The following is a 24,419-nucleotide window of genomic DNA, read 5'->3' on the forward strand; positions in this document are numbered from 1 at the left end:
GCTTACACCAAGCACCTCCCAAACCACCTCAACCCCCTCCCCATTTGCTATCATGCGCCGCTGCTCCCATTTCCCTGTGGCTCCGTGTCCAGGGGAGCTGAGCGAGGCCAGGGCTCAGCTCAGCTGGGGGCTGTTAGCAGGGGCAAGCAAGGAGGCAGCAGGAACTCCAAGCTCTTGCTTGGAGGGGAAGGCAGAGGCGAGGTGCTGCTTCCTCCCAGCAAGCCCCAGGGAACCACACTGGACTGGATGCTGTAGCAAACAAACTTTAATCGAGTTATGCAATATACAAAAGTCTGTTTCATGGAGATTAGTTTCAGTATTAAAAGGCTGATTGCTCAGTCTCACCGTGGGCACATTAAATGTCTTATCTGAATTTCTACAAGAGGAAACAAACGCTTAGAGCATCAGCACAGACACGTACAAATAATTTACATGATAGTTCTGCTCTCCCCATACTTTGTTCCCTCAAGAGAAGGCCCAGAAGCCTCAAATAAGAAGGTTGTTTTTCTGAGTCAGGCTTTTGGCTTTGGGAAATTAGGGAAAAAAAAAAACACAAAAAACAACCTGGGTATGCAATTAAAAAATAGACTTTCTATTAGGAATGGGGAGCAAGAAACCTTTGGGTACCAGTCAGTGAATACCACCCTTCCCACAGCATCAGGGGCTTCCTTCTGGCAACTAGACCATACCCAGGGGCGGGAGCCCAGTTATGTGATGGGAGGTTACAGGGCAGGCAGGGACGCTACTAGACCTCCCCCTGCACAGCTGGGAGAGTTTGGCACACGTGTGAAGTCCATCAAGAACAAGGTCTAAGCCGAGGATTTCACCCGGCCTGAGCCAGACTTTGAACTGAGGAGCTTCTCCACCATGGTGCGAGCATAGCGGAGCCGGCTGGCCAGCTCCTTGCAGCACCCGTGCTCCTCGATGAGGCTCAGCTTGTACGTGCGGAAGTCCCGTTTCTCATCTATGTATGTGACGGCAGCCATGAGAGGGCACAAGATGACTTTGGTGTGGTCCTGTGGGAAGAGAGCAGCCCGTCACCCCCAGCACTCCGCCCCGTGGGGACCGCATTTCCGCAGGATGAACCGTCTCGGCGGCAGCCGGGGCATCCCGGCTGCACCCAGAGGCATGGCGACAGCACACCACGCTGCAGCATTCAGTCACAGCTCGCAAAGGGGAACGAATCCATCAGGCCAGCCAGCTCAAGCCCCCGAAGCCTGCGCAGCAGGCGACCTCCTGCTAAAGGACAGAGCCCCTTGGCAAGCAAGGGGGGGCCCGCGTGGCTTAACACGCCAGCAAGGGGGGACGGAGCCTCCCAGCACTTCGCATCGCTGGGCTGAGTTTTGGCTCAGGTTGCTCCCTGCCAGGAAGGCTCCGCGTCGCGGGGCTCTTTCCACAACTGGAGCTACAGCCCTGGCAAACGCGGGGCAGCCGCCTCACCTGGAAGAAGTTGATCTGCACGGTGCCGTTGCTGAGGTGCAGGATGATGGCGCTGCGGGTCCGGAACCACGTGCAGAGGTAGGGTAACCGGGCCAGCTCGTCTCCTTCCCGCGGCGTGATGTTAGCACCCGCCTTCAGCAGGTGCTCGCTCATGTAGTTCCGGAAATATTTCAATAGTGTTATCTGCAGGCGGGAAAGGCGGTGAGCAGCCAGGCCGAGGGTGTCCCCTGCTACGTGGGGAGCACAGGGGCTGCTTCCACAGTCCCAGAGCCTCCCTCCACCTTTCAGACCTTGAGGTGTCACTGCACAAACTTGGGCAAATTCTCAAAGTTAACTCGGTCTGCGATACTCAGGACTCACTTTGCCGAACACTTGGGCATAGGCAAGTCTTGTGAGCACTTATTTCTGTGAAGCTGCTCATAAATGAGCCTCAGAGAGCAACCAGAAACAGAGCTGCTAGTGTCTATCCTCAGGGCCATGTTTTGCCAGCCAAGAGGGAGCCTGCAGAATGCCAGTGACCCCAAGTTTCAGGTGTTTCTCCCTGGAACCCACCCTGCCAAAGCCCAACAAGGCTGGCAGAAGCCTCACCAGGAGCAGCCACCTCCCAGCAAGGGCTCCTGTCCCCAGGACTGACCTTCTTGTTCAAGGCAGAGGGGTAGGATCTCACAGTGAAGAAGGACTCAGTGCTGTTTTGCTCGATGTACTGCAAGCTGTCCCCATCGTTGTACATGATAAGGCGAGTGGAGTCATTGAAGAGAACGCCAACGCTGTTGTCACACAGCTGGTAACCTAGTTCAAAAGGCAGCTCTCGTTTGACCTTCAAATATAAGGGACCACCAGTTGTGTGCAACACAGAGGCAGAAGGTTGTCTGATCTAGGGGCTCCCTGACAGCCACCCCACCAAGTCCCTGCCAGGGCTAAAGAGTGTCCCCTCTTTGTGGAGGTCTGGGGGTCACTTTTCCTCCTCCCTCCTTGCATGACCTGCTGCAGAAGCAGCTTTAGTTGCCACAGTGGGTGCACATGCTCCAGGCGGAGCGAGGCCAGCCATCTCATGCAGCAGGTAACCTTTTTCCACCTTAAAGTGGCCAGGGCTGATGGCTGGTGACCACTGCTCTGGATTCACTGAGTGTTTGGTAATGTTCCTGGTGGTGGTCTGGGACACGCACACTGGAATACTGCAATTAAAGAACCAGACCTGTTCAATGCTCAAACCCAAGCTCCCCCTAGCCTCTTCAGAAACTAGACAAGGCTGAAGTATTGCCCCCATGTTATTTACCTAGACCATATTTATCCGAGTAGTCCACCCATTTGCTAACCCAGAAGATGGGAATGCAGGCTGGGTCTTCAGCTTCTTCTGCAAAGAGGAAAAGAGATTGTTAGAAGACATTTCACAGCATCCTGTGCACCCCAGCAAGCAAGCAAGGCCAAAAGCCTGCTCAGTCTTCCAGTTTGAAGTTGAGCTCAGCTGGTCTCTCACTTCAGACAACAGCACCAGAGTGACAGAGAAGCAAGTTACGCAGGAAGGGCAGTGCTGGTGGGACTGTCCCCAGACTCACCTTGCCTCACTGCCACCTTCTCGGAAGGCTTGGCCAAGTTGACTGCAATCAGCTGCTGTAACATGTCAGCTAAGTGACTCTCAACTGCATCTCCCAGCTCCCGCAGCCCAGCAAGGTCTTCCTTTTCAGGCAAGTTCTCTAGTGCAGGACTGTCCGGTCCTGGGCCAGGAAAGAGAAGCGTGTGGAGGTGTGACTGGGGTGTAAGTTTCTAAAGGCTCCAGATTTACCTTCTATGCTAGCTGTAGGAAACACATTATACACCATATAGCTACAAAGCTCGTGCTGGCACTTCCTCCCTGCTTTGGTTCTGGGCAAAGAGCGAGGAGACCTCTCTCCCTCACTCAAACTGCTCCAGGTTTTCCTAAGAACTGGGAGAAGGGGTGAGGGAGCACCACGTTCCCCACTGACGGTTCTGGACGTTGCTGGAGGGCAGGCAGGCTCTCACCCAGCGCCACAGTCCCGTCTCCCCTCCGGACACTTGCTCTCACCTTTGTTGAGCGCAGTCAGCGGCTTCCGCCCGTTCACTTCAAGTCCACTGGGAGCAATTGAAAATCTGGGAGCGATGGTGAGGCAGCTGGTGGGCAAGCGGCTGGGGATGTATCCCGAGGTGAAGAACTCGTCACTCAGCAACTCGTCGATAGTTGGGCGCGTGGCAGGGTCGGACCTCAGCATCTTCTGGATGAGGTTAGCAGCTACAGGGTTGATGTGCTAAGAGGAGACAGGCCGAGAGTGCAGACAAGGGTCAGGGGACAACGCACACTATCAGCGAAGGCACTGGATATACAACCTGGGGGAAGTTCTGCTTGGAGCAGAGGTCCTGTGCTGCGTCAGGCAAGCAGGACGCTCGCCTGGGGAAACAGAGTTGGGCAGGTACAGAGAGCTGCCTCCTGACAGCACACAGAGCCTAAAGTCGACCGACTTCAGCAAGACCGAATCAGCAGCAGCAGGATGAGCTGGGGACCTGGCCCAGACCTCGTGGGCTCACATGTCCCCATTTAACTCCACGTGCCAACAGCCCAGCTCGGATTTTTGCTGGATTACAGGGGAGCTGTGGGCTCCTCAGGAGGAAGTTGGCCCTACAGGTTCACTCCACCACTGACAGAGACATCCCCTTCCTAGCACTCTGCAATAAGAGCCATTTCATCTTTACATGAGAACCCACTAAGTGCTGGGAACAGGATGGTGCAGCAGAAGACAGGCCAAGAACTGCTGCGAGGTGGACGGGTCCACCCGTGGGAAGCACCATACCTTGGGAATAGTATACTCGTTCTTCTTGATTCGGATGTATGTTTCTTTTAAACAAGAAGTTTCAAAAGGGGGTTTCCCAACCAGCAGAGTGTACCTACACATTTACAGAGAAAAGGGTGTCAGTTTTGCAAAAGAAACCCTGAGACTCACGTGCAGAAGTGACCCCCATCCTGAGCACACCTTGGCAGAGGAAGCACATATCAGACACGTGCTGCGTGTAGTGTGCCTGGCTCCTGCCCCCTGAAAAGGGAATCTGGGATCTAGTACTGTCTGGAGGAAGTTCCAGTTAGGAAGCGTGGGCTTTTGGGAAACGCCTCAAGACTGCCACGCTGTGTAACAGCAGACACCCTGGCACCAGCACACACAGAGCACCGGGAGGGTGATGGGCTGGCCATGGGGCTCTGGAGGCAGCGCACCCAAAGCTTCAGCTCACACCAAAGCCCAGAGGGGTCCGACGAGACCTGGTCCCCAGGGACCACCCAGCCACACAAGGGACATTTCAACTCACATGATACAGCCAATAGACCAGATGTCCACCTCGAAGCTGTGTCCCTTCTTGCCCAGCACCTCTGGGGCAATGTAGTTGGGGGTCCCACACAGGGTTTTCTTGCGCTCACCATCATACTCCACTTTGGTGGCCAGGCCGAAGTCACCTGGGAAGGACGGGGAGAGGGGGGTGACCGGGGATGTCCTGGATGGCTGTTCCCTGGGGCTGGGGGTAGCACGGCACCACGTCACGGTCACCTACCGATCTTCACCTCCATGTCGTCGCTGAGGAAGAGGTTGCCCAGCTTGAGATCACGGTGGATGACGCGGTGGCTGTGCAAGTACTGGCAGCCCAGGATGGTCTGGCGCAGGTAGTACCGCACCTCGGGCTCGCTCAGCGCCTTCCGCCGCTTGTGCAGCTCCAGCAGCGACTGCGGGGTGGGGGGACACGACACGCTCAGCACCGGGCGACACCCGCCCCCCCCCCCCCCCAACCCGCCCCCGGGCCCGCACCCACCCTGCGACGGCAGAGCTCCAGCACGACGTAGACGAAGTCGGAGTCCTCGAAGAAGCCCTGGAAGCCGACGACGTGGCGGTGGGCCAGGCTGCGGTGGATGGCGATCTCCATGGACATCTTCTCCTTCTGGTGCGGCTTCACCAGCAGCGACTTGGGCACCACCTTGCCCGCGAACACCTCCCGGCTCTCCGCCTCCGCCAGCTCGTAGCACCGCGCGAAGCCGCCTTTCCCCAGGAACCTCCCGCGCACGAAACTGCGCCGGGTGCGCGGGTCCACCAGCACCTTCGGCACCTCCTTCCCGCCCGCCGCCGCCGCCGCCGCCGCGCCGCCCGCTCGGGCCGGCTCCACCGCGGCCGTCGGCCGCGCCGCCTTCCCGCCCGCCGCGCTCATGCTGCGCCGGGACGGGCGCCGGGAGGGAGCGGAGCCGGTCGGACCGAGGGAGAGAAGCGGGAAACGGGAGCGGAGCCGCGGAGCTGGGGGGGAGCGGAGCGGGGGGGAGCGGGTCGTGCCGGTGCCCGATTCAAACGCGGCCCCGGAGCGTTACGCGCCCGCAGCCGCTTCTCATTGGCCGAGAGGATTTAAAATCCACGCCGCCCGCCGCGGGGCACCATGGGAGGCTCCCCGCCCGCCGCGCTTAAAGAGACAGGCGCCGCGCTGGGCCGGGGCGGGGGGCGGTGACACGCGCGGGTGGGAGGGGAAGCTCGCCCCGCGCTGGCGCGTGATGCGGGCGGACCGTTGGTCGCGGACACGCGCTGCTTCCGCTGTGTGTGTGTGTGGCGGGGTGTGGGCTGCGGGACACGCGTGGGGCGCCCGATCACCGCTCCCAGCAGCGCCGGGGGGAGTATTTTGTGAAGGGAAACTCGCGTGGGAGCTGGGACCTGACGTGCTTGGGGGTTTTTTTGTTGTTGTTTTTTCGTTGTTGTGTTGTTTGGGTTTTTTGTTTTTCGTTTTTTTCTGTGAAACAACCGGCGACCGGAGCATCATTTCCCCTGCAGCGTTCTGTGATGCTGCCGCCTCCAGACTCTGCTCCTGCAGAGAACACGCTGTCACACTTGCCCCCAGATCCGCTCCTTTTGCTGATTTTTGTTCTGCAGAATACAGGCGCGGCTCCCGGTGGCTCCCCCTGCCCCCTCCTCCGTTTCCGAGGGCGACATTTTGGCAGGGGTTCGTACCCGGGCCTGACCTCAGGGCTTTTTGCCCCACGCCGGCCCCGGGGCCTCGCCAGAGCCGTGACCACGCTGGACGTTCCCAGCCCCGCCCTGAGCTCGCTGCTGCTGCTGCACAGAACCAAACACCAATGGAAATAACCCAAACCCGCACAAAAAGCGGCCACGGCACCCACGAGCCGCCGGGCACGCACCGTCCCACCCCTGACACCAGGATGAGGACCTTCCCCCTCCCCGTCACTGGAAGCCGTTCCCCTCAGCCCTGGCTAACCAACAGACCGTCCTGGCCAGGTGCTGGCCCCGCGGCTACCGCCGACAACACCCGGCTACTCTTGAATTGCTGGCACAAGCCCTCGGTGGCCCCGGGGTGGCTTGGAGTGTCCGGCGGGCGCACAGGACGGAGCCGTGAGCCCCACAGATCCCCACGGCCAGCCGTGAGGCTGTGCCTCCCCCCACGGAGCCTGGCCACCTCGGGAAACAGCTCCACACGAAGTGGGCGGCTTTGTGACCTTCCCGCAGGGCCCCGCGGCTCCTCGCCCGCCCTTCCGCCCAGCGCCCGCTTTGGAAAGAGCCGACGGCGGCCACAGAATGGTTTGGGGTAGAAGGGATGTTAAGGCCCCCCCAGTGCACCCCCCCCTGCCCCGGGCAGGGCCCCCTTCCCCCAGCCCAGGGTGCTCCCAGCCCCGTCCAGCCTGGCCTTGACCCCTTCCAGGGAGGTGTGTGTTGTCGAGGAGGGCGAACACCCTGCAACAAAAGCACCATGGCCTGCCGGACTTTGTTAGAGCAAACCGCCGTAAAGCAGAGCAGCTCAATGAATCAATACAGCAGCGACTGGGTGTTTGCAGCGGTCACTGTTCATACAAGATTCCTGGAAGGGACGTCCCTCCCTGCGAGCCATGCCTCCCCAGGCTCCTGCAGCTCCGCTTTGGCTGCACAGCAAAGCCCTCCCTCGGAAGTCGCGTTTTACTGCACTGTGCTAGACTGAATGCTGCCATCAGAAACTCGTAATTCCCCGGGGCTGTAGTAGCACGCTGCAACCACTGACCCTCCGTCTTCCCAGAGCTGGCAGAGGTGTAGAGGTGGGCCCAGGTCAGAGGGACGCTTCAGAGGACAGGAGGATAAAGTGGCCAAATCTAAGGAATGTTAACAGTGCTGGGTGTTTGGGATCCGCAGTGGCGACTTGGTTTTAGACCCTGGCAGAGGCCACCTTAACAGAGACAATAAAAGAGGTTTTAATTAGGGCAGAAGGATCGGCTCAGAAGAATAGGCCAAAAAACATGTAACTGCAGTGACGTATCCCTCCGTGCGCTACCGCTGTGCTGCTCAACTGATCGAGGAAACACATCACTCGGACTCCTCCAGCTGCCATCCCATTCCCACTCTCAAACTCGCACCCCTTAACCCGGCAGCCGCCCCACCCCACCCCTCTCCCACGCCAGCAGCCCAGCTTCACGCTGCCCGACCGCGGCTGTTGATCAAGCAATCCCGGTGAAACGCAGCGGCGTGGTGTTGAAACTTTGAAGCGACACCATGGCGACACAGCACACACAGCCCCCTCCTGAGCAAACACAGCGCGGCCGCCGCGCTTCCAGAGGCAGCTGACGGCAAGCTAACAGGGCAAAGTCGTGCTCGCCACTGGCAGCATCAGCCACCCCTAAGCTGGCTTGCAGGAAATCTTGCAAGAGTCCCCAAACCTGTCAGGTCTTGTGGCCAGGGAGGCCACCTATAGCCCCTCACTGCAAATGGCTTCTGTGAGGGCTGGGCCGACTCTGGACAGCAGGAACTAAACATTTTTGGAAGTTGGAAGATAATTAGGAAGCTGCCTGTAGTACAAACGCAAGGAACACTTAATGCTTTTTCACGGAGGCAGAGAAAGTGGCGAGCCCGGGCCCTTCACACGGACATCCCCGAAGCCACGCGAGGCTGCAGGAGGAGCACAGCTTCCCGCTGCCCTCCTCTCCACTCCCACCTCAGGGGCACTCGGGGAACAGGCGCCTCCAGCCTGTACGGGACTAGGCGGCACAGCGGTCCCACTGCACCTGGGCTTCTGGTAAAACACTCCACCTCTGTCGGGACCAGACATGCCCCATCTGACCCACTGCATCGACCACTCAGCTGTACCAGCCCGGTTGTTGCAGCTTCAGAACTGAATCTCTTCCTTTCCCAGCCGTGCTCCCTGCCACGAGAAGCTGGCTCCAGCGCCTGCTTTTTTACAGAGGCGCAGGAGGAGTCATCGGCGATGGCTAGACCCAAGGGTGGGCCATTTCCAAGTGCCTGAAGCAACACGACCGGAGCTACTGCTGTACCAAACAGGTGTGCTTTGTGTCTCAGGGCTGAAGAGAGGATTTTAGTCACCCTGGTGGCTTTAGGATTCTCGCTTCAGCATGAAAAACAGAAGCAAAGATACTCTGTGTCAGAGCCTTTATAAAACAACAATGCTGGAGTCATCTGTGGGTGAAGGTCATCAGCTCCGAGGCAGAAAGAAGCAGCTGTTTCACACTGTACTTCACTTTTTTTAATGCACTGACACTGTAACAGTCAGTCACAGAAGAAGAGACTGCGGCTTATGTGCCCTGGCACAGCAGAAACCTCACTCTAGTCTCAGGTTTGGTTTGAAGAGTCGCAGCCTTGAGTCACTTGAACAACTGAAGAGGCTTTAATTGAAGTACAGTAAAAATACAAACAAACCAGTCAGTGGTTTTACATTTGATTAACAGTAGTTACTACACACTTTAGTACTTGCACGGCTATTTGCTATTGAAGGTGTATCAGTACTTTGCATTATACAGAACCGCTGAACGCTCCAGGGCTGCTGATCTCACAGCCATACACCTACTGCATAACTAATATGCGTCGTGGCCCTCAGCTGCTACACTACAACATGCAGGAGCCCGTTTTAAAAGCTAGAGAAGGACAATGCTAAGCTTTAATATGACACAACCAGAGCGGGCAGATTCATGTTCAGCCAGCTGTCTGGTACTGAGTCAGGAACACAGAAGTGTCAGCTGTCTCCAACTTCCACAGAGCTGCTCCCAGCAAGAACTATTCCTGCTCTATTGCATGTCCAAAATTAAATGTCCGGTCTTCCCAAGAAGTCTGAATCTCCTTCTTAAGTTTTATAATGCAGAAAAGCACCAAAGAGCTTTCTGCAAATATATATATCCTGGGTAATAAAAGGGGATAATTGCAGCATTCTCTCACCCACCTCCGGTTTTGTAATTACCCACTTTCTGCTGCACTGAATGCTGTGAGTGACATGGCAATCCTCTTTCCAAAGCTCTTTGGCTCTTTAAGGTCTGCAATGTTCAGAGTGTAGATCATGTATTGGCCATGAGAATGCTAACCCTGCGTGATGGGTGAGAGCACAGGACCGACGTCTACTTCAAGAGCTAAGAGCTAAGAAGTGTCCTGTCAGGCAAGGCATAGAAAGACAGGTTTCAATGTCAGCCAAAACTCCTAAAGCCAATCCCAGGATGATGAACGATATCCTGTTCCCATAGGACAGAGTCTCAGTCCACAGGGAGAAAAGGAAGAGACCATCCACCTCAACACACAGGCCTAGAGAGCAGCAACTCTGTTCCAAATGAAAGCGCTGGGTCTGATGAGCCCTGGTAAGTAACTGCCCACAACATGCACATCAGCCACACAGCACTTCTGTTTGAGGATGGAGAATGCTTCTAGCAAACGTAAACCCACTCGCTTTGGGGTAGGAACAGAAGTGACATGAAAGATGGGCCTAGGCTGCAGAGTATGTGCTGCCAGTTCCCCGGCTGCAACAAGGAGATGCTGCCCTAAAGGGAACAGTATCTCAGCTTTCCTAGCTCCAGAACATTTAATGGCACAACTCAGACAACATGGAATGAATTACATCCAAATGAACATACAAAGTTTAAACAACATGACACAGCAGCTTTCACGAGGGACTGCTTGGCCGGACCCTTAGTGTTGAGGAACACTCGCAGAAGTGCTCAAGACAGCGGAGGGCCGTGCCCTGGTCTCACTGAACAATATCCCTCTCCCCAGCCCCAGAATACTCCTGTGTGCCTCTACTGCTCTGAAACATGGTAAATAGGCTACTAGACCTGAGTGAGTGGCAAGAACTTCTGGTAATAGCTCTTTGTGACATCAATCATGAGTTCCTGGGTACATTCCGGGAGTTCCCCAGAGAAGAGTCCTGGAAGAAGAACAAGGGTATGACCATCGGGGTTCTTGCAGCAGAAAGCAAAAATAAGCTTATATTCAACATTCAAAGCAGTGGTTTTGATTGAATTGTAAGTAAATACTACTAGAAAAGAAAAGGGCTCTTCTCTCATGTTGAGCACTAAGGTAGGATTGTTCCCACCGTACCCCCAGGACGGATATCGGACAGACTGCTGCAGCTGGGTCCCGCAACAGCTTCTGCTGTTCCCCGTAAAACACCATCGGAAGATCAACGAAGGAGTGTGCCATGTGTACAGTGAGCTCTCTGGCACAGCTGGGTCAACTGGCAGGAGCTAAACATTCATGTACAAACTGTTATTTTTCAGTTCTCCGAGTGTCCTATACCTTTATTTCTAGGCACTAAATGCTAATAGGCAACTCTGTCACAGCAATCTCATTCTAAAATAAGAATATCCATGTGATCCACACTTCTGTGCAAGAAAGTTAGAGGGAGCATACCTGGGCAGCCTGAGAAGACTGTGAAAGGTGGGACTACTGTTTCAGGAGGTAGTACTGTGTTGTCTAAGATTTTGCAGCAGTCTTTCAAAACGCATCTGCGACCCTAAAACAGAGATTAGGTGAAGTTTATAGTTAAAACACTATATGCTTTTGTTTATTACTGATAAGTTACTTAAACTTCAACAAGTTTAAGTGCTCAAAACATTCTGTATAAGGGATCACAGGAATAAATCTTTACGTTAGCTGAATGCTCTTCTCAACAGAATTAACTTTTTGTCTTTTTTGAGGAAAAACATCTGCTTGCTCTCAACTAACACATGTACAGGCAGCTGCACATTAACACGTGTCAATGTGCAAAAGGGAGCCTAAAGCCCGAGTCATGCAGTAATGCAGCAGGGCCTCTTCTAACTCAGCAAACAGCAACTTTGACTATTTTGTGTTATTTGCACAGAAACACAATTCCGCTTGCATGCTGGGGAAAAGCTGCCTTCCCCGGACACTCCCATTAGTCACAGGGGTGGAATTTCCAAACAGCAGTCAGCTGAACCCGCTATCCTCAGAGAAGCAAAACTGAGAGCACCACTTTCTGTAAAGGAACAGGGGAAGAAAGGAATGGCACGGAGTAAGCACACTTGCTCCAGCAGCCAGCTGGTGCAGGTACCTCTCTGCTGTTGTTACAAAGCCTCAGCAGCACTCAGGAGTTTAAAGAAAAGCCCGAGAAACGGCACTCACAATGACACAGTTCTTGCCTATGTGGACATAGGAGCCAATCTGGGCTGCGTTGACAACACAGTCCTCTTCTATGAAGACATGATCACCAATGTGGAGAGGGAAAAAAGCCACCCTGTGACAGGAGAATTATTTGTTCAGTTGTACAACAGACGGACCGATCCACAACATCGTCAGACCCAAAATCACCCTGTAGAGTCTCCCACCTCCAGCTGATTTACCAGAGGTAGATCTGATGCTAAGGATGACAGAACAGGAACTGGTCTTCCTCATCTCCTTCTACAGGATGGCCCAAATGAGCAACAGGAAGACATTGTGAACAAAGAAAAAGTAAAACATGTTCTTCACTTAGAAATTTTAATATATCCCAGCCTTTTCGTGTTTCGGTCTGAAGGGAACACTAACCCTCAGGGCAAAGCTGAAAGTCTGAGGAAAAGGCAAGTTTAGAGGGACACAGTTCTGCAAATTGCTGCAGAGAGAACACAGCCCGCTGAATACAGAGCTCAGCCAAGCCGATCTATTTTTTGAGGTATACAGACTTCAGCCTCCCTAGAGGAAGGGGACCTCTTACCCTTTGCTGAACTTCTTGAAGGGCGGTCTGATGACGCTGCGGCTCTTCACCACGCAGTGTCGTCCGACCCGCACGTTTGCCAGGTCACCGCGAATGATGCAGTCGTTCATAACTATGGTCTGGGGAAGAGAAGGGAGATAAACGAGCTCAAATTTCTACCCGCGTTACCAGCCGTCACACAGACTCACGCAGAGGCCGGGCCACTCCAGGATGATTACGTTACCTCACGGGCAATTCTTTTAGTCAAAAGCGAGAACAAAGCAACTGCACCGGGGGCTGGCACCCCGCCCGCAGCCCGAGGGGGCCCAGCCTGCGTCCCCAGCGAGCGGGGCTGCCCCCCGCACCGGGAACACACACACACACCCCCCCTCGCCGCTCACCTTGCCGTTGAGAACGATGTTCTGGCTGCCGCACAGCACGGACTGCCGGCTCACCTTGTTGCCGGACGCCTGCGGGGAGAAGGGGCCGGGTCACCGCGGCCGCTCGGAGCCCCCCCGGCCACCCTCCACGGGCCGGGCCGGGCCGGGCCGGGCCGGGCCGGGCCCCCTCGGCCGCCCCCCGAGCCCCCCCGGCCGCCCCTCGGGCCCCCCAGTCCCCCCCGGCCGCCCCTCGGACCCCCCGGTCCCCCGGTCCCCCCCAGCCGCCCCCTCGGACCCCCCGGTCCCCCCCGACCGCCCTCCGTTCCCCCCAGTCCCCCCGCACCGTCTCGATGTACTCGGACTTGTTGTAGAGCATCTCCCCCAGCTCCATGGCGGCCGCCCCGCCCGCGCCCGCCTTCCTCTGCGTCACTTCCCGCCAGCCCGCGCTTCCGCCGCGGTTGCCACGGGGACGGCCGTGAGGGAGGCGGCGGCCATGGCGGGCGCGGCGGGGGAGGCGGAAGGCGGAGGGGCCCTCAGCGGCGCCGAGAAGGAGAAGGTGCGGGGCCGGGCGGCACCGAGCGCGGCCTGGGGCGGCGGGCGCGATGCCAGCCCGGTGCGTTGTGTCTTGCAGCTGAGGGAGAAGCTGGCGCTGCTGAGGAGGGAGTACAGCGAGACCGTCAGCCGGCTGCGGGTGAGCGGGGCCGGGACCGGCCCGGCCGGGCGCGGGGGCCGGGGGGGGGCCGGGGGGCCGGTCCCAGCCCTGCGCCGGTGTTGTGTCCGCAGCGGGCGCGGCGAGCCGAGCGAGCCAGGAGCCGGGGCCGGGGCGCGGCGGCGGAAGGCGGCCGGCGGGCGCGGAGCCCCCCAGGTAGGAGGCGGCGGGGGGGCCGCCGGGTGCTCCCCTCGGCCCGGGGGCGGCCGGGGGGTCCCAGCCCGGGCACTGTCCCCCCCTGCACCCCCGCGGCCCGTCCCGCGTGGGGCCGGAGCCCCGCTCTGCGGGCAGCCCGGCTCCGCGGTCCCCTCCCTGCAGCTGCTGCCGCAGCCGCTGCCCCCCCTCCCGGACCCCCCTGGCCATTCTGGGGTCTGCTGTAACACCTCCCTTCCTCCTCACCAGGGCTGCAGCGTGCTCGGATCTTGACTGTAAGATTCCCCCTCTTTTGCTCCTAACAAAGTCTAGTTTTGCCGTGTGATGTTTCTCCTGGATGGGGCTTTGCTGGGAGTGCTTTACACATACAACCTATTTTCCCACAGGTTCTAGAGATAGCATATCTCCTAGTGCTGACAAACATGAAGCCTCTCAGTTACAGACTAAAACCTGCTCTGATCTTGACACAGAGAAGAAAACATCTGTCACATTTAAACACGTTCCTGAATTCTCCAGTAATGAGGTTAGCCTGCAGGACAGCTCACAGGCAGAAAGCATACAGCCTAGCCAGGAAAACCTGGGCTCTGGAAGTGGTAGGCCTGCCCCTGAAGAGGAAAAACCCCAAACCTCCAGGGGCTTGATGAAGCTGAGGAGGCGGACAAAGGCTCTGGTATCGGAGAAGAGGGAATCAGTGCATGATGTGCATCTAATCAACAGTGATGAAACGATGAAAAATCAAACTGCCAGTACAGAGGAACTGCGGTCACCAGTCTTCAGGCGAAGCCATCTCTCAAACACTGAGGAAAAAGCTGAAAGAGCATCCACATCAGTGCTTGTGCAGAGAGAAGAGAAGGGTTTCGCTCCTCCCGATGCAGCGTTAGGAGTTGTACAAGACATGCTGGAAGGCAGTGTCCCTCCCGGAGCGCCTGAGCTGCTCCCCTGTGCACGGAGGGACAGCAGCGATGCCTGGCAGCCCAGGTCCCCAAGTGCTGTGGCCACAGCTGACAACCGTGAGCCTGCGTGGATGTGTTCAGAGGATGGTGGCTCTGTTTTACTTGACACCAGTGCTGATGGAGGAAAAGAATCCTCCGGTATAATAAAACAAACAGATGGTGAGAGTATGTGTGAAGATCAGGGAGAATTACATAGGCTCTTGGATTTAATGTCAGAAAATGAAGTATTGCTGGCTGATGGAAATAACAGTCTAACTAATGAGAGCAAGAGCCATGAAGGAAATCAGAATGATGCTAATAGCTTAAATCCCTTTCCTACAGATGTTGCTCTGGGCAACGTTGAAGAACTGTTGGAGAATCAACAGCTTGAAATTCAGTCAAGTCTTTCTCCTCCAGAAAAGGTGACAGCTCCTGAAAACGCACTGGACTCTTGCACGGTGGTTGAAGGGCTTCTCTTTCCAGTTGAATACTACGTCAGGACAACTCGACGCATGTCTAATTGCCAGAGGAAAGTGGACCTTGATGCTGTAATTCTCAGCCAGCTGGGCAGAAGCAAGAAAGGTCAGCGAAGTAAGTGCAAGCAGAAAGAGACAAATTCAGATTGGCCCTCCCAAGAAAGAATTGAAAATCTGGATCTGGAGTCAGGGATCATGTTGTCCCCTTTTCTTGGTACAGAAAATGACCCAGCAAATTCAAGTAGTCCTCAGAAATCTCTTCCTGCATCCAGTGGTAGCAGCACGTCACTTGGATCGATTTCTCAAAACAGTATCACTAGCACAAAGCGAGATCAGAGACAATTGAAGAGGAAACCAAAAGGAAGAAGAAAGTCTACCTGTACACCCCCTGTGCATCAAGCATCACAGGAACTTGTAGAGAGTTTGAGTGTCATAACACCGAGGGAAAGTGGTAGTCTGCTGTCAAATGAGTGTCAGAGTGAAAAGGAAAACTGTGAGGCTAATCTTGAAAAATCATCCTCAGGTGAGAGAAGGCTGTCTGCCGCTGCAGCTCTTGGGTCTGGAGAGACAGAAGTGACTGGCACTGTGAAGCCAGTGAGTGCTGATCCTCCTCCTGGAGGAAGCCAAGTGCTTGGCAAATGCTGTAAGACTCTGTTAGGACAGGTTCAAAATCCACTTCAGAACAGCGATTCTCTGAACCCAGGGAATGAAACTTTTGCTGGCCGTGTAGGAGATCTGGAAGCCAACTTATCTGTGTGTCAGGCTGATGAACATCCAGGGGAGTGTGTTAAGAATCAGGACGTGCAAGGAGGCTGCAGGGCCGAGCAGCTCCTGGCGATCAGTGTCCCTCCACGCCGCTCCCTGCGTTCCTCCACAAGACGGAGAGCCAGCCAAGTCTCAGAAGGTATTTCAGTACAGGCACTGCCTAAAACTACAGCCCGAGAGCAAGGCAGGGAAACGTCCCAGTGAGCGCGTGCACTGCTCTTCACACCCTGCCATATGTTTTATTCAAGAAAATCTGATGTGGGTTAACTTATTTTTTTTTTAAATAAGAGGTTTGGATTTTTTTTTTTTAATTTAGATCATCATGTCTGTGTTCCTTGAACAATTCCAGAAACCTCTGCCTCAGGACAGTGATGGGGAGGGAACAGCAGTGCATGGATGAGGATCAGGGCAGAGAACTTCTTAAGCTGCCTTTGCTGTTGGAGCAAATGTTGTGCATGCTGGACCTGATTTTCCAGCACATGGATGTAAATCTGTTTCTACAACTAAGTCTGCATGTTAATGATTGGGTTTTTTTAGTACTGACAGGTGTGAAACACAAAAAGTAGCATTACAGCCTGAATGTCTGTGGATATTATAAGAAGAGAAAGTGCTGGGACAAAAACAAACAAAATGAAGTGACTAAGCACTTGGTCAATTCTAGCAGGCTTTGGCAATGATATTTTAGCTGAAGCCTTGATGCAATATAATGTTTTTCCAGAAAAGTGCCACTTCCATGTGTTAAGATGGATATGGCTTTTTTTTTTTTTTAATAGATTAGAGTGACATTTTGGATGAGGGATTCTGAAAAGGCTAGTTGCTGGTTATTTTATGATGTGATGTTCTCTTGTATTTTTCTTTGTCTAGATGAAAGAAAAAGAAGATGTAGCTATTCAGAGGGTCCTGCTTCTCTTGGCCTCCCTGCTATGGACCCCGATACTTGCGGCTCTCTCTTCTCCTTCCGCAGCCTCCAGTGGCTGGCCAACAGACTGGGTATCAGAGACTTCCACTTACCGGATGAGGAGTTTGGATTATTAAAACTTGAGAAATTAGAATCTTCCCCTGTGAATGACTTGGAAGTTTTTGTTCCTAGTGTGTCTGGAGGTGATGTGGCTTCAGAGGACACACAGGGTGCGCAAACGAATCCAGAAGAAAGAAGTCTCAACAGTAATTTGATTTCACCTTTCAAAAATGAATTTCCCAAGTTACCTCACATAGAAGGCCCAGCTTCCAAGAAGGAACTTTCCACCCATGAATTGCTATTTACTCCCATAGGGACCGTCTTAGCTGGTGCTCCCAATCAGCCTGAGTCTCAGATTTTCTCATCTGTTTTCCCTGTCGTGGGTGCAACCCCAGCTCTTTTACCATCAGTACACAGCGAGGTCTTCCCCGATACACCCTCTGTACCTCCCTCACAAGCGAGCCTGCATGCCTCCAAAGCAGCATCTGCCCAGGTCGTGGATACTGGGGAATGCAGAGACTCTGCCTTTCCACTGCACTTGGACAACTGTGGTGCAGAATCTACCGGAAAAGAGGAGGAACAAGGTACAACATTTCCTTTAGAAGCTGAAAAAGGTCCTGATAATAAATCTGGGGAGGCAGTCGCCTTGGAGAAGCATCAGCAGTCAGAGAGCAAACAGCAGACATCCTGCAGAGCTTCTGAACAGGTAGCGATCTGACCTCTTTGCCAAGGGTACTAAGCCAGCAGTTTTGTGGGTGAATCCCCTTTTCCAGAGTCTCACCTGACTTCAGGGGAAAGACCTCTCTGCACGCTAGCCCTGCATGCCGTCTTTTAGCTGACTTAGCAAATGTTTGGTTTTCTTCTGTTGCCTAAGGTCTTTTGACCTCAAGAGCAAATTCTTTAAAATCCTGCTTGATGGAACTGGAGATGTGGGTTTCAGTGCTTATTGCAGGATGTGTGTTTGGCACGGGTATATGAACAAAATGTTTCTGGTACCCACACAGTGTTAGTTTACCTTAAGGAAAATTTTCAGCTAGGATTTGGTAAAGGAGATTAAACAACTCGCATGCGGGATGGGTACTGAGAGAATGACTTGTCTCTGAAGGCTGAGAGATACAAAGTCATGGTAAAAGACAATTCTTGGGTGAAACCAGGAAATAACCTGTCTGGGATCTCTTCTTTCTCAAAGGCATGCAAGTACAAAAAGAGGTGCTCCTACCATAGCTCTCCAAGAACTTCATGCAGAGTGGATTCACGCTTCTGCCTCATTCTTGCAGATGCTGAATGTAATTTCAGAGTCGAATTATCCTCATTCTTTACTTGTTTGTGCAGAAAAAAGATACAGTGGAACAGCTGACTCCAGCACTGCTTGATGACCTGAGAGAAGAGAGCTTGCAGCTTGTATCAAAGCTAAAGGTGGGATAACATCAGATAATTGTTTACTGAGTTAGTAACAGCTCCTTAACACCAAGTTTAACAAAAATGAAATGAAAAATGCAGAATGGCTAGTTGAACAAAATAGATTGATGTCTAATTTGATCAGTTCTGTCTTTACTTGTGCTAAAGCATGCTGAAAGGTTAGATCGCTGCATATTTCCTTTTGACTGATAAAAGATTTCAGTGTTTGTTTCTGAATAATGAATGTCTAAGCACAGGTAGATATCTCAGCAAACAGAACTGCTGCATTTTTCTTCAGCCCCAGGTAAAATGATCTCAGCCCTGGTACCCCTCTTGCCTGCCCTGTGTCTCCCGTGGCCTCCTGTCACCATTTCAGGCACTAACCCACCCAGTAACAAACAGATTTTGTAGGGGCCACAGCTTTGCCAAGTACACATGTTGATGTTCCCACCCTTCTGGAACGGAGCCTTGATTGCGCATGCCATGACGAAGGGAAATCTTGCCCAGGACTGTTTGCACAGCTGAGCCACAGGCTTTTCTTCCTGCAGTCGTGTCCTCTCCGTGTCCTCTGTCTCGTAGCGGGTAGACAAGGCTTGGCAGGCAAGGAAGCAATATCTGTGAGAAAGTCCATTGAACTTGCTAGGGGCTGGGTCACCTCTAGGTTTTCCAAACCCAAGTGCAAAGTTTTGCTCCAGAAGCAAACCAGGAGGGGGTTGGCATAACCAGCCAACAATAATATGGCTGAAGCTGAAAACATTTTTACAAGGGAGAAGGCCCTTGCTTTGTTCAGTTTTAAGCTTGGTCTGCGCTACTGCCAGTCCCACCTCCCGCCTGTGCAGCAAGGGAAGTGACTGCGGGTGGGTGGCACTCGGGCTTTGTTGTGGCTGTGCTGTGGTACCCCCGGTCCTGTCCCACCTCTGGGCTCTGCCAGGTTCCTGTCATTTCAAATGACAAGTGATTATGGTGAAGTGAGCCAATGTATTTGCTGCTCCGAGGGTGAAACCCAGCAGGTTTGTTTTCCTTGGTGTCTTACTGGCATTTCACTCAAAGTTAAATATCATAAGGCTTAAATGTTAGCCTCAAATTCTCATCACACTGAACGTCAAGCATTTTTCTCAGGCTGAACCTCCAGGTGAGATAACCACGTCTATTGGAAGAAAACCAGCGCCATTTTCTTTTGGACAGGATTCTTCAAGTTCCTGCGCCGTGGATGTGAGTGCGGTGTGGTGGGAAGCAGCCGGCTGCAGAGAGCTGTGTGTGGTGACAGCCTGTGAGAGTTCTGTCTCCCTGTGGAAACCTCTGGCATCCGACCGCTGGGGAAAGGTCTATACTTGGCAGCTCGGAGAGGTATGAACACAATCCTTGTTTCTAGAATTTGAGGCAACTTTCTCGTCCCATGTATTAGTCCCCAAGATACAAGGAGCTTGCAGTCATGGGTCCAAGGTAAGTTCTTTAGGTGGCATAAATTTTAATTCCATCAGGCCAGAGAGGAGAAGGACGTGCACTGCTGATGGAGAAGGCCAGTAGCTTGTATGATCGCGTGTTATCTGCCGGAATTTGGTGCTTCATCTACTGAATGGTGGCTGCACTTCAGCCCCTTACGCTCCCTGGAGCCACTTTTTGTCTCTTACATCAACAGGGATTGTCTAATTAGGTAGACAGTCAGCAGAGACTTCAGCTGTTAATCTAAGCGTGCTTCTTCAGATGGATCTGAAAATTAGTTCTACTCCATATCATTTTACTTGAAACACTCTAGAAAATGGGAATAAAGTCAAAGGGATATTGTGGGTGACACTGAGTTCTTGTTTTGCTGTCCTAGATTCCTGTAATACAGATCGTTCCTCTGCCGGACACCTGTAATCTTGTGTGTATAGCACTGGGAGATTTGGAGATTGGAGAAGTAAGGTGGTGTATTTATTTCTTACTAGTGCTTTGCACCCTGAATAGCTGCAGCTTAACTCTCCTCTTGTGTAAGGGTTGAAATTATCTCTTACCAACGTGTCACTTTCTCAGTTGCTTTAACAGTTGGAAAATACGGAAGGGATTTCTAAAAATTGACTATAAGGACTTACTTGTTCGCCCCTAGAGGTGGTAGACTGTTCAAACAAATGCTTATTTTTATACACCATGGCATGTTTGAGTTATGCTTCCTTCTGTCATTAGGCGTACTTTTCTCTTAATTTAGGCTCTTGCTTTATTCTTCTGAGAATGACTCATTCAAGCAAGCACTAGTAAAAACTGGAAATATAAAAGCTGTTCTCGGACTAAAGGGTAGGAGGCTGGTCAGCAGCAGCAGGACCATGCAAGAGCAGCAAGTGGAAATAGTATCGCTTTCAGAGACAGGAAGGTGAGTCTGCTGGTTTTGGGGTGGCCTTACGGTGGCAGGTGGAAGAAAACTGAGGAGACATCAGAGATGTAGAAAAGTGTTCCTCCTCTGGAGATGTGCTGAGTACGGAACACATGCTTACTAGTTTGTCTGCCTTTTCTCACACGCTCATCTGCTATTCAGGAGCAGAGATGGACAGACTTTGATGCCCCCCGAAGAAACTGTTTTAGCTTTTGCTGAAGTAGAAGGAATGAGAGACGCCTTGGTTGGCACGACTGCAGTGAACAGCATTGTTGTTTGGTCAGTGTTTCCTTTGCAACTCAGTGATTTAGCTTGTGGGTGTACATGGTGGCTGTAACAGCTAAATGTTATACGGGGGTGTTGGTTGGTAGCTGATTTGCCTGTGAAATGGTAATTCTCAAAGGGCCTACAGTCTGGCACTTCAACTTCTGTACAGTTAAGTAGATAGTGAATGAACTCTGCTGTTATAATTCCACTTGCTTTTGCATCCTGTTCATTACAGCTCTTCCTGTGGCCTCTTGCCTTAGTTTGGTTTGGAGCCAAAACTGTGTCCGTCTTGCGTAGCGGTGCAACTATCATTAGAAAATAATGGCTAGAGAATGGAAATGCAGTCAGAATTTGTCTTTTCACCAACTGCAGGAATTTGAAAACAGGCCAGCTCCTGAAGAAGATGCATGTTGGTTACTCCCACCCAGCTTCCATCTGCCATCGAGCATATTCCGACTCTGTACGTACATGAAGTATGGCACACAGTTTATGCATGGACTGCACTGACTAACTGTGGTGGGGACTCAAAGGACTAGGGTTTCTGGAGTGGGTTGAAATATCAGCTCTATTTAGATACACTGAAGGTATTTCAAAGGCAGATAGGTTAACCGGGAGAAGTAAGCCACACTGGCTACCTCGAATTCTTGGCTTTCTGCAGTGTACTAATAAAACCAGAGGGTGCTGCGTCAAAAGTGTGTTCCAAAGCAGCAGCACCTGGTGTGTGGGAAGTGGGAGTCCTGCTGCCCAGCGCTGGTGCTTGGCAAGGCTCTCCCGCCTCACCAGCGTGGTGACGGCACACTGCCGTGGTGGGAAGGCCGATGGGCAGTGGTTATTATCTACCCCTGAGGATGGCAACTGTTTAAAACCAAGATTCACACTAAAGATTCTTTCCCACTTGCTTCCACCTGTGCTGCGATTCCTGATGGATTTTTCTAGTTTATCAAGGATTTGATTGGTTTCAGTGAGCATTTAACCTTTTGGGGCAGGAATGTCTTGTCCGATAACAGTGGCTTGAGTCAGACTTTTTGGAGACTTCCTCAGAAGATCTATCCCAGCGAATTTCATGCTGACCTGTGGCTATTCTGAGAGCTGCTGTTTTCAGCTGTCCTGGTTTGCATGGAATTCTTGTTAAGTTTATAAGCTCCTAGGGATTAAAGTGAGGCCCAGGAATTTTACTCTAAATGTCACCTCATCCTACAGCAAGTTTAGCTTTTTCAGACAGAAAGATAAGTGCGTAAATCCATTGTGTCACGGAGCTGTCATTTTGCTGTGTTGCATCAGCCCTTATCAGTCAGCAGCTGCTTTGGGTTTTATCTAATTCGATAAGGAAAGGAAACCATTTCTCTGTTATTCAGTAAAAATAATGCATTACTGTCCGTGGGACTTTGATTATGAAGAGAATGTAGCAATTAACTTTTGGAAAATTCTTTGGTTTTTTTTCCCCTCTTGCTGTTGTTTTTAGTGATGTATTTTTCCTCTGTGTATCAGGGCCTTCTGTTTGTTGTCTTAAGTCACCCACACGCCAAAGAGAGCGAGTCCTGTGGAAACCCCGCCTTCTGCGTGATAGCGTTCAACCCCAAAACAGCCAGGAGCACGGGCGTGACGTCCTCCTCCCTCCCGCCCGGGCACGCCGGAAGGCAAGTACCTCGGGGACTCGGCGTGCTGGCGGCGTGGCTGCTGCGAGCTGGTCTGGGGGGGAGAGTCACCCCAGGAGCCGAGTGGCGCTGCTGGCACGGAGCCACTGGCCATCCCGCTGGGGTTAAGGGGGGGGCCGCATCCGTCGCTGCCGTTTGTCCTGTGCGTGGGCAGGGCTGGGGGGGAGGGAGTTGGCCGTTTCCTGGCCGCTTCCTGCGCCAGTCTGCGCGCTGACCCCGAGCCCCCGGCCTCGCCGCGCGGCGGGGGGCTCCGCTGGCAAGCGGGGGCATTGCTGTCCTGCGCGCCTGGCTGCCTCCCCCCCGCAAAGCCGTGCTGGGAATGCTGCAGGGGGCTCGTCAGGCAAAGCCCCCTGAGAAGCCGTCCGCAGATGAGGCGCCCGGAGCCTCTGTGCTCGTCCCGAGCACGTCGCTGGGTTAATGTTGAGCAGCTGCTTGCAGTCTGATGACCTTTTCCTTCCTATGTCTTGCATTTTGAAGACTAAGCTGTTCATGACTCAGTCTTGCGATGCACTTACATAGGAAGCACTGTGATGGATGTGCACAAATATCAGCGGGTTGAGATCTTGTCCTACTGAACAACTTTCAAGTATGCTCTGAGGCTGGGGGAGGAATGTCTTGACCTCCTCTGTTCTCAGGTGCCCCAAAGAGACAACATGTAATGTAGCCTGCCTTCCTACGGTTGGTTTAAATTTGCTTATTGATCGCGTACAGGAAAATCTATCTAGTTTAACAAACGATGCAGTAGTGTTTACGCAAACGAACGGCAGCATTGTGACCCTTCTGTGTACGACCTCAGGTACCTGGAGGGTGACGTGAAGGACGCTTCGGCCGCCGCTGTGCTGACGTCGGGAGCCATCGCGGTGTGGGACCTGCTCCTGGGGCAGTGCACGGCCCTGCTGCCCCCGGGCCCGGCCGGGAGCTGGTCGCTGGCCCGCTGGGCCACCCCCAGCGCCTGCCTGCTGGCCGGGCAGCGGGACGGGACTGTCTGCCTCTACCGGTACCGGCAGCCCCAGCCCGGGGCAGCTTGACAGAGGACTGGGGGCTGGGGCGAGGGTCCCCGGCACCGGCGGGGCCTGCCGCTTCTGCTGCCGCCGCAGGGCAGCCGGTAAGGGGGTGTGGGGGGCTGTGTGTGCGCTGGGGCCAGGCACCGGGTGCCAGTGCTGCCATTAAACCTGTTGGCTTTGGGACGACTCTGTGCCTGCTGCCGCGCCGGGCCCTTCCCCGGGGGCTCCACCCGGGTCTCTGCCGGGGGCTGCTTGGGGTCTCTGCCGGGGGCTGCCTGGGGCTCCAGGGGCTCTGCCCAGTTCTGTACCGGGGATTGCTGGGGTCTCTGCCCGGTCCCGTGCCGGTTCTGTACCGGGGATTGCTGGGGTCTCTGCCCGGTCCCGTGCCGGTTCTGTACCGGGGATTGCTGGGGTCTCTGCCTGGTTCTGTACCGGGGATTGCTGGGGTCTCTGCCCGGTCCCGTGCCGGTTCTGTACCGGGGATTGCTGGGGTCTCTGCCTGGTTCTGTACCGGGGATTGCTGGGGTCTCTGCCCGGTCCCGTGCCGGTTCTGTACCGGGGATTGCTGGGGTCTCTGCCCGGTCCCGTGCCGGTTCTGTACCGGGGATTGCTGGGGTCTCTGCCCGGTCCCGTGCCGGTTCTGTACCGGGGATTGCTGGGGTCTCTGCCCGGTCCCGTGCCGGTTCTGTACCGGGGATTGCTGGGGTCTCTGCCCGGTCCCGTGCCGGTTCTGTACCGGGGATTGCTGGGGTCTCTGCCTGGTTCTGTACCGGGGATTGCTGGGGTCTCTGCCCGGTCCCGTGCCGGTTCTGTACCGGGGATTGCTGGGGTCTCTGCCCGGTCCCGTGCCAGTTCTGTGCCGGGGATTGCTGGGGTCTCTGCCCGGTCCCGTGCCGGTTCTGTGCCGGGGATTGCTGGGGTCTCTGCCCGGTCCCGTGCCGGTTCTGTGCCGGGGATTGCTGGGGTCTCTGCCCGGTCCCGTGCCGGTTCTGTACCGGGGATTGCTGGGGTCTCTGCCCGGTCC

At 54.1% G+C, this 24,419-nt stretch overlaps 3 protein-coding genes across 3 annotated transcripts; 1 reads left to right on the forward strand and 2 right to left on the reverse strand.

The window, feature by feature from the left end:
* Positions 1-247: 247 nt before the first annotated feature.
* On the reverse strand, positions 248-5,805 carry LOC104367254 (serine/threonine-protein kinase PLK1). Its single transcript, XM_042798793.1, has 10 exons — positions 5,248-5,805; positions 4,993-5,161; positions 4,753-4,897; positions 4,245-4,338; positions 3,485-3,704; positions 2,997-3,155; positions 2,717-2,794; positions 2,075-2,229; positions 1,441-1,623; positions 248-1,016 (listed from the first exon to the last, which is right to left on the reverse strand). The coding sequence occupies exons 1-10, from the start codon at positions 5,635-5,637 to the stop codon at positions 810-812; spliced, it is 1,800 nt and encodes a 599-aa protein (XP_042654727.1). The 5' UTR covers positions 5,638-5,805; the 3' UTR covers positions 248-809.
* Positions 5,806-7,245: 1,440 nt separating this feature from the next.
* Positions 7,246-13,160, reverse strand: LOC122153980 (dynactin subunit 5). The gene is made up of 7 exons (XM_042798663.1): positions 13,075-13,160; positions 12,753-12,821; positions 12,373-12,491; positions 11,805-11,916; positions 11,073-11,175; positions 10,496-10,587; positions 7,246-7,620 (listed from the first exon to the last, which is right to left on the reverse strand). Exons 1-7 carry the CDS (start codon positions 13,120-13,122, stop codon positions 7,600-7,602), a joined length of 564 nt encoding a protein of 187 aa, XP_042654597.1. The 5' UTR covers positions 13,123-13,160; the 3' UTR covers positions 7,246-7,599.
* A 64-nt stretch (positions 13,161-13,224) lies between these two features.
* On the forward strand, positions 13,225-23,524 carry PALB2 (partner and localizer of BRCA2). The gene is made up of 13 exons (XM_042798888.1): positions 13,225-13,287; positions 13,363-13,422; positions 13,515-13,596; positions 13,980-15,905; positions 16,631-17,430; positions 18,057-18,140; positions 19,308-19,469; positions 19,942-20,027; positions 20,308-20,469; positions 20,632-20,748; positions 21,109-21,196; positions 22,225-22,373; positions 23,188-23,524. Exons 1-13 carry the CDS (start codon positions 13,225-13,227, stop codon positions 23,417-23,419), a joined length of 4,011 nt encoding a protein of 1,336 aa, XP_042654822.1. The 3' UTR covers positions 23,420-23,524.
* The last annotated feature ends 895 nt before the right edge of the window (positions 23,525-24,419 follow it).

The sequence above is a fragment of the Tyto alba genome, unplaced genomic scaffold (genome assembly GCF_018691265.1).
Source record: "Tyto alba isolate M040663 unplaced genomic scaffold, T.alba_DEE_v4.0 Super-Scaffold_28, whole genome shotgun sequence".
Taxonomy (NCBI): domain Eukaryota; kingdom Metazoa; phylum Chordata; class Aves; order Strigiformes; family Tytonidae; genus Tyto; species Tyto alba.